Source organism: Xenopus laevis, chromosome 5L (genome assembly GCF_017654675.1).
Source record: "Xenopus laevis strain J_2021 chromosome 5L, Xenopus_laevis_v10.1, whole genome shotgun sequence".
Classification (NCBI taxonomy): Eukaryota; Metazoa; Chordata; class Amphibia; order Anura; family Pipidae; genus Xenopus; species Xenopus laevis.
This window is the reverse complement of record NC_054379.1, coordinates 62314018-62326358: the sequence shown is the minus strand read 5'-3', so window position 1 is coordinate 62326358 and position 12341 is coordinate 62314018. Positions and strand designations below refer to the sequence as shown.

At 41.7% G+C, this 12341-nt stretch overlaps 1 protein-coding gene across 3 annotated transcripts in view; it reads right to left on the bottom strand.

Moving 5' to 3' along the window:
• The window catches only part of pcnx2.L (pecanex 2 L homeolog), a 643210-nt gene that overhangs the window by 420852 nt on the left and 210017 nt on the right, over positions 1-12341 (bottom strand). For all 3 annotated transcript variants that reach the window (XM_041562821.1, XM_041562822.1, XM_041562823.1), the window contains 2 exons: positions 5797-5884; positions 4862-4982 (listed from right to left, as the gene is read on the bottom strand). In XM_041562821.1, the coding sequence (XP_041418755.1) occupies positions 4862-4982; positions 5797-5884 (209 nt within the window). The remainder of the gene's footprint in view (positions 1-4861; positions 4983-5796; positions 5885-12341) is intronic.

Genomic DNA, 12341 nt, shown 5'->3' with positions numbered 1-12341 from the left:
ATTTCCGGTTCTCGGCCTCTTGACAAAGCCACGAGTTGTGGCGAAACAGCTGTTGAGGTGCAGTGCTCTTCCGGACGGCAGTCTAGCATGCTAAGTGGAGGACTGTGGCAGAGATGCCATGCGGCTAATTCAATCCAGTCTTGAAATCACCTGCGAGCGCTACCCAATATACGGTCAGTATAAACCTTATTACATTTGACTGTTACATGTCCGCTATAGATAGCGGCGCTGAGGACACATCACTTGCAAACCGGCTGTAACTACTGTAATTGGAAGCATATGTTGCGATAGCTATATCGCCAATGGAGATTATTTGGACTGTTTAGTCATTATTGTGCATCGCAGGTGCAGCCAGCGCACTCTTAGCACTATACAGACTCCAGCACGCATAGAAAGCAATAACCCTCAATATTGGAACTATCTTTGAACTAATTATCGGCCCGTGGGCATTTTGCAATCCCTTCATTTTCACATTATATGATATTGGGGAATGTATACATGCTGTTTTGTTTATAATTTTTGAAAATTTTTCCTATCAGGACCAACATGGATTCACTCAATTGAATATAACTAACCTAAGGAATCTATAACTACAATTTTGCATCTATTGTTCCAAAGCCTTCTTATCCTTTAACACTAACGGATTACCAAGTTTTTTACACAATAGCATGCCAATTTTCCCATATCTGATTAATACAATCAGCCTTTGGGGTTATGTCCTTAGAGAAGAGATCCCTTCAGCTTCATATGCAGCGCTGCTTAGTTTTTAAATGGTTTTAATTCTATGTGATCATTATGGCATGGTGGTGAATAAAAATTGCTTTTTATTTTATTCTAATGTGTATCTACTTGCATTATCTCTAGATCGTTTCTGACACTTGCATTGTGGAGTATTAGAAGTAACATTATTAGCATTAGAAGAGGTAGGCCTCAACCATAAGAAATTTGCCAACAATGGGTCAGTATTGGAAGCAACATTATTAGAAACCTTGGTAGGCCCCAACCAGAAGAAATTAGCCAACTATGTTGGTGTCTAATTTGATGAATCTGCTATTGAATTGAGTAGCCCTAAATTCCATTATACTTTTTTTTGGTTGCACCTTTCACATAATGCAAACCTTCAATACAAGTATAACCCAGCACAACACAACACTAGCATTAGTTGAAGACTTTGAATAGATTGTTAATTTGTTATTTGTATGATGACTGAGGCAGTGAGGACTTTTGGCACTTTTGTGTACATACAGACATCTTACTTAGACGCAGCACTTAGCAGGACTTAGGGAAATAATACTGTGACTACAATTGCTAACCATGCTGCAGTAGTAGAAGCAATATTATAATTAGCCTTGATAGGCCCAATCTGAAAATTATTTGCCAACAATGCAGCAGTAATATATTAGGAGCCTTGACAGACCCGAACCAGAATAAATTTGCCAAGCATTTGTTGGCATTAGAAGCAACATTATTAGAATTAAAATTGGAATTAGAAGAGGTAGGCCTCAACCAGAATAAATTTGCCAACTACGCAGTTTTAGAAGTAAAATGATCAGGAGCCTTGACAGACCCCAACCAGAAGAAATTTGCCAACCATGTGGTAGTATTAGAAGCAACATTATTAGAATTAAAATTAGAATTACAAGAGATATGCCTCAACCAGGTGAAATTTGCCAGCTATGTGGTAGTAGTAGAAACAGCAGCAGTATTTGAATCAACATTATTAGAATTATAATTAGATAAGGTAGGCCTCAACCAGAAGAAATTAGCCAACAATGCAGTAATTCTGCTATATCCATATACTGCCGTATCCATATACTGCAACTGTTTATTCTGGTAATTCTGCTATATCCATATACTGCCATATCCATATACTGCAACTGTTTATTCTGGTAATTCTGCTATATCCATATACTGCCATATCCATATACTGCAACTGTTTATTCTGGTAATTCTGCTATATCCATATACTGCCATATCCATATACTGCAACTGTTTATTCTGGTAATTCTGCTATATCCATATACTGCCATATCCATATACTGCAACTGCTTATTCTGCTACATATAAATTCAGACCCAGTATTGGGGATGGCACTCATGTCTGGGGCATGGCACGAGTGCTAACATTTCCTAAGTGCTAAAATTTCACAAGCGCTTAGAAATGACAGTTAAACAAGGCAGTTGGACAAGGCATTGACAAGGCAAAAGGAACCGGATTCCCCTGCAATCAACAGTGAACCATTTGGGATAAGAAGAAAACAGATTTGTTTGTACCTGCTAGTTTGTTACTTCTTACTCCAAACATGTTTTATCCTGCATTTCTCCGCCTTTCACTCTCATGCTTCATAAAACATTTTTCACTACCTCCTCCAGCAAATCCCAGTTCTATACAAATATCATCCTCTCTAGTCTCCTCTCCTTCCCTCTCAACACATGAAGTTTATAAAGTACGCTGCTTAGCTATTCCACAAAACTCCTCTTTTTCATACAAACTAAGGACTTATAAATCCCACTCACACTTCTGCCCTGTCATTCACTCCTCATATCCAGTCACTTATTAAATCATGTCACTTCCACCTAAGGAACATATCCAAAATACGATCATTTATTACCCAAGACGCTGCCAAAATTCTTATTCACTCTCTCATCATATCGCGTCTAGACTACTGTAACTCTCTTTTAATTGGCCTCCCCCTCCAGAGACTGTCACCTCTCCAGTCCATAATGAACACTGCTGCGAGGCTCATACACCTCAGTAACCGCTCCTCCTCTGCCTCTCCACTCTGTCAATCCCTGCACTGGCTTCCGTTACCTTTCAGAATCAAATTCAAATTAATGACACTGACTTTCAAAGCACTTCATAACTCTGCCCCACCCTACATCTCTGAACTCATCTCTATATACTCACCCACTCGCTTACTACGCTCCTCTACTGACCTGCTACTCAACTCTTCTCTCATTACCTCTTCACATGCTCGCATTCAAGACTTTGCAAGGGCTGCACCCCTCCTCTGGAATGCTCTCCCACGGTCTGTCTGACTTTCTCCCAACCTTTCTGCTTTCAAAAAATCTCTGAAAACGCACTTCTTTCAAGAAGCCTACCCTCACTCTGCTTAACTACCAAACGCAACACCACATACAATACCACATTTCTCACCCACTTAATTCGATCTTGCCCACTCCCACACCTTGTGTATTACTCCCTTCCCTTTAGACTGTATGCTTATGCATAGGGCCTTCCTCACCTGTTTGTACCTGTATTGATTGTGATGTTTGTTACTCCATATATTCTATATATGTAATTCATGTGATGTAGTTGTATAATCACATTTACTTTACAGTGCTACGCAATATGTTGGCGCTATATAAATACATGTTAATAATAATAATAATAATATATTAGGAGCCTTGACAGACCCCAACCAGAATAAATTTGCCAACCATGTGGTAGTATTAGAAGCAACATTATTAGAATTAAAATTAGAATTAGAAGAGATAGGCCTCAACCAGATGAAATTTGCCAACTATGTGGCAGTAGTAGCAACAGCAGCAGTATAGGAATCAACATTATTAGAATTAGAATTAGAAGAGGTGGGCCTCAACCTGAATAAATTTGCCAACTATGTGGCAGTAGTAGCAACAGCAGCAGTATTGGAATCAACATTTTTAGAATTAGATAAGGTAGGCCTCAACCAGAAGAAATTAGCCAATAATGGGGCAGAACTAGAAGTCTAATTATTAGAAGTCTTGACAGACCCCAACCAGAAAAAAATTCCCAACCATGTGGTTGTATTAGAAGCAACATTATTAGAATTAAAATTAGAATTAGAAAAGGTAGGCATTAACCAGATGAAATTTGTCAACTATGTGGCAGTAGTAGCAACAGCAGCAGTATTGGAATCAACATCATTAGAGCCTTGACAGACCCCAATCAGAAAAAAATTGCCAAACACGTGCCATGTGCCCAGCAGGTCATCTACCTCCTCCTCCACCTACTCTGTGCCCTCTCAGCTGCAAACAATAGCTGGGGTGGTTGTGTGGAATGCGCCCTGCTTTCAGTGCTGTGCAGGCACCCAGTCCTCCTCTCCCTCATCCTCCTCATCAGGCAGAACTTGCTCCTCTTCCTGCCTCCCAGCCCCTTCTGCCTGCCTACTGGGGCCTGCTCTCCTCCTCCTCAGGCACGTCACCCTCCTCTAGCATGCCATCAAGCGTGCACTTGAGGAGGAGCTGCCTCAGCTGCTGCCACTGCTCTGCACTGAAGTACCCAAATCTGCCCCCTGAGTACCCCTGGCACTGTGCTCCAGGAAGTAACTGCTGACCACCCAACACTGCTCTACAAGGTGCTCCACCATGTGCAGGGTGGAGTTCGAGCACTGTACCTGCAGCTTTACTTTGCTTTGCTACTTTACTTTCCTTCTCAGAGAAAACACTCAATAGAAGATAACCACAAGAGCAAGCTATACTGGAGTCCCAGGGGTTCTATTCATAACGTCTGTTGAGGTGAACCCAATCAAATCCCCCCGACCTCAAACGAAGGAAAAAATTAACTGCAAGGTAAAGCAGTTTGTGGTAAACTTATAAAGCACAATAGCACACCAAACTTTGCTATTTAGCACCCAAGAAAGAAAAAAAAAACTATAAAAAAAATCAAACCACAGTACTTAAATATACAAACCTTACTTTACTTTAAAATAACAGTTAATAACAAATACTTATACTTATTATTTGTTTGCTTTAGTTGCTTTCAGCAGCCTGTTAGTAAACAATGCACTAAACAAAAACAGTTTGTCTCAGCACTACATCAAAGAAAACTTTAACATAATATAAAAAGTAATACAATTGTTGAAAGGAACATGCCTCACCTCTGATGTTTCAGAATTAACTTTTCTTTCAAGCATGTGTGAGACTTCTTGGGAAGATAAAGCCTCAGAACCACCAGAAATATGCTCTTCACTTTCTGAGGCAGAGCTCAACCCCATCTCACTACAAAAGGTTAAAAAAAATGTTTGCATAAATGTTCTTATTACCTTCCAGTGACACAGAATAGAAACTGTGATCTGTGCCAAAAAGTCTTTAAGTGAGCATATGGTACAAGTCTACAATCTGCGGAACCTATAGGTTCAGAAGCACAGCACTGGCTGTCATTTGCTTGGGGGTTCTTTGATCAATCTTAGTAATTTCTGTGGAAATGTTAACCAGTAATTTGCAGGTTTTCAGTAAATGTTTAGCATATATCATATCTTTACAAGTGCTCACTTGCTTTCAGTGTGCTTCTTGGTGCTCTGAGCAATCTTCTTTTGCCCCACTTGGTGCTTTTCACCAAGGCATTTGGGGTACAGTGATGCTCAGTTATTGTTAAAGTAGCATCAACCAACCCTTTGATATGAGAGTAGGGGATCCGGGAGGGGGGACATCTCAGAGTGCCGCTGGAAGAGTTGAAAGCTGATGTACACAAGCTAGTGGCTTTAGAGGTGGACAGGCACTAATCTTAAGGTGGCTATTTGTGTGGTGTCTAGATCATAACTCTCCTTACAAGTAACAGAAACGAGTACCAACAATATGGATTTAGAATATGTTGATTTTTTCCCCTTTTGTTTGTGGGGGGAGGCTACATTTACACAGAATTCATTGATTCCCGAGAAACACTGGACACTGATAAATGAATATGGAACTATACCCGTGACATTGCAATATTTGTTTTCCATTCCCGTTCCATTCCCAATCTGCTGCAAATGAGGTTCACCACAAGTATTTATAGTTTGCATGAGAAAGAGAAAGATACTGTAAATATACTTACTGCTCCAAAGAAATACATTCAGTGTTGGCATTTTCACAATGTACATTACTAGGACTTCCAGCCTTCATAAAACATGATATTTTATCTCCTATAAATAAAGACATATTTACATAAATTATTTTATGCCATTTATAAAAGAGTGTTGCAGTGAAGAAGAAGAAAATATTACTATGAAGCTTAAAGCTTTGCCTGCCAAGCAAATATTTCCTATTAAATAGTTATATAGTTACATAGTAAAATTGGGTTAAAAAAAGACAAAGTCCATCAAGTTTAACCCCTCCAAATGAAAATCCAGCATCCATGCACACACCCCTCCATACTTTCACTTATTCAATTATATATGCCCATATTTATACTAACTATAAAGTTCAGTATCACAATAGCCTTTGATATTATGTCTGTCCAAGAAATCATCCAAGCCCCTCTTAAAAGCATTAACAGAATCAGCCATCACAACATCAACCGGCAGTGCATTCCACAACCTCACTGTCCTCACTGTGAAAAACCACCTACGTTGCTTCAAATAAAAGTTATTTTCTTCTAGTCTGAAGGGATGGCCTCTGGTATGGTGATTCTCTTTATGGGTAAAAAGGTCCCCTGCTATTTGTCTATAATGTCCTCTAATGTACTTGTAAAATGTAATCATGTCCCCTTGCAAGCGCCTTTTTTTCCAGAGAAAACAACCCCAACCTTAAAATTCTACCCTCATAATTTAAGTCTTCCATCCCTCTAACCAGTTTAGTTGCACATCTCTGCACTCTCGCCAGCTCATTTATATCCCTCTTAAGGACTGGAGTCCAAAACTGCACTTCACACTCCAGGTGAGGCCTTACCAGGGACCTATAAAGAGGCATAATTAAGTTTTTATCCCTTGAGCTAATGCCCTTTTTTATTCAAGACAGACTTTATTTGCTTTAGTAGCTACAGATTGACACAGCCCAGAATTAGACAACTTGTTACTGTATCTACAAAAACCCCAAGAACCTTCTTATTTTTAGGAAACTCCCAACACACTTCCATTTAGTGTATAACTTGCATTTATATTATTTTTGCCAAAGTGCATAACCTTGCATTTATCAACATTAAACCTAATTTTCCAGTTTGCTGCCCAGTTTCCCAAACTTGGACAAATCACTCTGAAAAGTGGCAGCATCCTGCACGGAACCTATAGTTCTGCACAATTTAGTATAATCTGCAAAAATAGAAACAGTACTTTCAATGCCCACCTCCGGGTCATTAATAAACAAGTTGAAAAGCAAGAGACCTAGTACAGAGCCCTGCGGTACTCGACTAATAACACTGGTCCAATTAGAAAATGTTCCATTTACCACCACTCTTTGTAGTCTATGTTTTAGCCAGTTCTCTTTCCAAGTACAAATACTATGTTCCAGACCAACATTCCTTAATTCAACCAGTAACCTTCTGTCTGGCACTGTATCAAATGATTTAGCAAAGTCAAAGTAAATCACTGTAACAAACACTCACCCTGGTAGTCTAGGGGGTTGGTGGGGACACCCGCCTTGTGGTCCTTCCTTGCCGGCAGCAGTGGCGTAACTACCGGGGGAGCAGGGGGTGCAATTGGACCAGGGCCCGCACCCCCCTCGGGCCCCCCCGTCAGCTAGCACGTAACCATTTCCAGGCGATTCCGGGCATACAGAGGGGGGCGGGGGGCCCGGCTGCATGTCCCGCGCCAGGACACGCCCCCTCTTTTTACAGGGTTTACGGCAGGGTAGCTTCTAGGGTGTGCACAGCGTGCACTTCCATTTTTTATAAGCTCAATTGAGGCACCAAATTCAAAGGTATTTAAGGGGACTTTGTATTAAAACTCATTGCCCATTGTTTGGTTCATCTTTGTGAGTTCCTGGGTGCTATTTCTGTTCATCTGTGTTTGACCCCTGCTTGATTGACTATTCTGACTTCTGTGATCCTGACCCCTGCCTGGTAACCCAACTATTCTGAAATCCGTAATCCGACCCGTGCCTGTTTGATCCTTCTGATTGATCTTCCGGTTTTGACCCATGCCTATCTGACTCTAATTTTGGGGTTACCATGGTTACAGGTACACAATCCCCATATAGATTGGGTAACTGGGGAAATTATTCAGTGGGGTCTAAAGTGTAAAGGCTCTTGTCTAAATTTTCCTCAAATGGTGGCAGTTACATCCTTGGAGGGTTTACCTGCGGCATATGCAGAATTCTCTGATGAACACTACTCCCACATAGGCGTTATGACTGCCCAATTGACCTCATTCCTGGGTCTACTCCCCCTAGAGGGAGAACATATCCTCTTTCATTGTCCAAAGCCCAGGCAATGAAAGATTATATCAAAGAAAATCTTGAAAGAGGTTTCATTCGAACCTCTAATTCCCCTGCATGTGCTGGGTTCTTTTTTGTGGGCAAGAAGGATGGAGGTCTTCGCCCATGCATTGATTATCGGGGCCTTAGTAAAATTGCAATCAAAAAACGCTATCCCCTTCCGCTAATTTCTGAATTATTTGATCAAGTTAAGAATGCTACTATCTATACTAATCTTGATCTTAGAGATGCATATAACCTCATTCATATTAGGGAAGGGGATGAGTGGAAAACAGCCTTTAAAACCAGGGATGGCCACTATGAGTATTTAGTCATGCCGTTCGGCCTTTGCAATGCCCCCGCAGTGTTCCAGGAATTTGTCAATGACATTTTCCGGGACTTACTCGGGTTATTCATAGTGATATATCTTGATGATATTTTAATTTTCTCTTCTAACCTGGGCAACCATCAACAACATGTCCGGGAGGTTCTACTCAGGTTAGGGAGGAATAATTTGTTTGCTAAACTAGAGAAATGTACCTTTGAGGTTTCTTCTGACCAAATTTTGGGGTTTAATATTTCTGGTAAGGGGTTAGAGGCGGATCCCGGGAAGGTTAAGGCCGTATTGGGCTCAGCCTCTTTCTTTAAGTGTAACCCAAAGGTTCTTCAGTTTTGCAAACTATTATCGTCAATTCATTAAAAACTTTTCTCTGGTGGTGTCTCCAATTAGTGATCTGACCAAGAAGGGTGCTGATCCAAGTATATGGCTTCCCGAGGCTATTCAAGCCTTTGAATTCCTGAAAAAGGAATTTGTATCTGCTCCCATTCTTTGTCACCTTGATACAACGTTACCCTTTATTGTAGAGGTTGATTCCTCAGAAGTTGGGGCAGGGGCAGTCCTTTCTCAAAGGCATCCAATAACCAACAAGGTACATCCATGTGCATTTTTCTCTAAAAAATCCTTGTCTGCTGAAGCCAAGTATGACATTGGTAATAGAGAATTGTTAGCTATTAAGTGGGCCTTTGAGGAATGGCGACACCTGTTGGAGGGGGCTAAACATACCATAATGGTCTATAATGACCACAAAAACCTGTTATATATCGAGTCTGCTAAACGGTTGAATCCTAGGCAGGTTAGATGGGCTTTTTTAATTTTTCTTTACATACAGGCCTGGTTCCAAAAATACTAAGAAAGGTATCCTAAAAGAAAGGTAGGCCCAAGGTTCAATTGTGTCCACAAATCCCAGCCGGCTCGCACTTGTATCCCTCCAAGTCCGCAAATTTGTCACTGAAATAAAAAAGCCAGCGCTAAAGGCACGGGAGACAGACAAACAGGCAAATAGGGTAATATTGTTTTGCGATGTTGCCACCTCTTGTGTGAGAAACAGACCAATTGTTTCACCATATGTGTGTTACCCTCATTTGATATTGACCTCCACCAAAGAGTTAAAAACTTTCCTTAGAAACTTGTTTAGGTGGGTACTCACAAACAGGGAATATCAGCTTGCACGTAAAATCATGAAGCGCTTCTCCTTGTGTAAACTGTGAATCAACATGCAGCAGCGAATAGTGTAAAAATACCTTTTTAATATTTTTAAAAACAAAGCTTAAAATGCACCCACATGGCAAAAGTTTATAGAAAGCATATCTATGCACCGTCCTCCTGGAGGCTCCCCCTGTATGCACCCTGTAGGCTTGGGTGCATACAGGGGGAGCCTCCAGGAGCCTATCTATGCACCGTCCTCCTGGAGGCTCCCCCTGTATGCACCCTGTAGGCTCGGGTGCATACAGGGGGAGCCTCCAAAAATACTAAGGCAGATGCACTCTCTAGGAGTTTTGAGTCAAACATGTCTGAACCTTTATCTCATGCGCAGACTTCTGCCCCTGTGGATACTCCTCCTAGGAAGTTTTTTGTGCCTGAGGATTTAAGGGAACAGGTTCTTAGTGAGGCTTACAACTCTAAAATGGTGGGACATCCTGGTATATCTAAAACCTCTACTTTATTGTCTCGTAATGTGTGGTGGCCTTCATTTAAACAAAAAATGTGTTAATTTTTGTCCTGTCTGTCAAAGGTCAAATCCTTGTCATGTCTCCAGTATAAGCTTCTACCATGCTATCATATTTCACAATTCATTTACTGGGAGCTCCCTCCGCTGGACACTTGTTGTAATTGCACAAGGCCATTTCATATTAATTCGGCACCTCCACATGGTTTATGGCAGAACTGCATTTGGACTTATCCAGCTACCGTAGTTTACCATGTGACCCAGCACAGTGCCTTGTGGAAGCTAAGACCCCATTTTACAGTCTATGCTGTGGAAGAAGCATCGTTTCATCTCATCCTCATGGTAGCATCGCTGGTAAGCAAATAGACTCAAAATTGCACCAAATCACCTCCACAGCTGCCAGCACTCCCAGAGACATTGCTGCATAGACATTTCATACCAGCTAGTGTTTTGATGTTGCGTTTTATATGCATATATGCTTATATTGCACTGTTCATTGCAATCTATTTATTCCTTGTTTCTGTTATTTATTACAGTTTCCCCTATTCCCCTTGCCATCCAGTAAGTCTACAGAATTCATTTCATAGTCTCTTTATTGGAGAGTGGGGAGATTTAGCTGCATGACGAACTGCACACTGCCCCAGGGTAATACATAGGGAGGACAGAACAGTGAAACAGCGGCTGCCGTATCGGCGGAGTAAACTATAGCTCACTGTATGCGCAGTGAAACAGCGGCTGCCTTATCGGCTGGATGAACTATAACTCACTGCATGTGCAGCAAAACAGCAGCTGCCACACGAGTGATTAAACCAGCTATACTGCAAGCGCAGACAACATCATATTATAGTGATACAGATACAGCCACTGCTATTAAGTCATTACAGCACAGAGGAGGCCCTACAGCTAAAACAGGCAAAGGCTTATCCATTGTTCCATAATGTCACAGAAAAAGACATCTTCATTAAGAAGCAGATCCCAGGTTTCGGGCTCCTCTCAAAGCTCATCTGTTACCAATGCAGCCGCCATTGTCCACGCACAAGCAGAAGCAGCAAAGGCCCGTGCCGCCTTCGCAGAGTGGGAAATGGAAGCAAAAGTAAAGAAAGCACTCTTAGAAAAAGAAAGGGAAGCAGAGAGTGCACTCTTAAAAGAAGAAAGAGAAGCAGAGAGTGCCCGCTTGAAAGCAGAGAGTGCACGCTTTAAGCAGAAAGGGAAGCAGAGAGTGCCCACTTGAAAGCACGCTTAGCAGTAGAGGTAAAAGTGCAAAGCATTCGCTTAGAAACAACCCTAGAAAAACTGGCCATAGAAAGGGAAGCTGCAGCAGCCATAGCAGAAGCTCTAGAGATGATTGTGTACCCTGACAGTGAAAGACACAGCAAGATAGCTGATCTTGAGACCGAACCCCATGACCCACTACAACGCACTAGAGAGTATGTCTACCAGCACTCCAAGCAAACAAGGATACAGATTCTCTTTCAGCACAACAACCAGGCCAACATGCTGCCCCTGAGCCAGACCAAGGATGTCATACACCTCCAAAAGCCATCAGCAAGCTGCAATTGCATCAAAGAGACCACTCTGAGCAAAGTGATCCTGCTTTCTCAATATTACACTCATCCACCTGCTTACCCTGGTACTAACCAGGTCACAATGGACTTTGCCAAGTTCTTTGCACGCCACAAGCTAATCACAAAAGAACTTGTAAAGTTTAACGACCGCCCAGAAGGCTTCAGAGCCTGGCGTTCCTCCTTTCAAAACACTATCAAAGACTTAGACCTATCTTACAGCGAGGACATAGACCTCCTAATCAAATACCTAGGTATTGAGTCTGCAGAGCATGCCAAAAGGATCAGGGTGATCAACGTAAACCACCCAGAGACTGGTCTCAGAATGATCTGGCACAGACTTAACGAGTGCTATGGCTCAGCAAAGGTAGTAGAAAATGCACTTTTCAAAAGAATTGATGATTTCCCTAAAATATCCAATAAAGGTTACCAAAAACTCAGGGAACTAAGTGACTTGTTAATGGAACTACAGGTAGCCAAAGCCGAAGGGGTCTTACTGGGGCTTGCATTTCTTGACACAGCCAGAGGTGTTAACCCCATAGTGCAAAAATTGCCCTACAACTTACAAGAGCGGTGGATGGCACATGGGTCAAAATTCAAAGAAGTGCACAATGTTCCATTTCCTTCCTTCACTGTATTCATGGACTTTGTATACCAACAAGCCAAGATGAGAAAGGACCCCA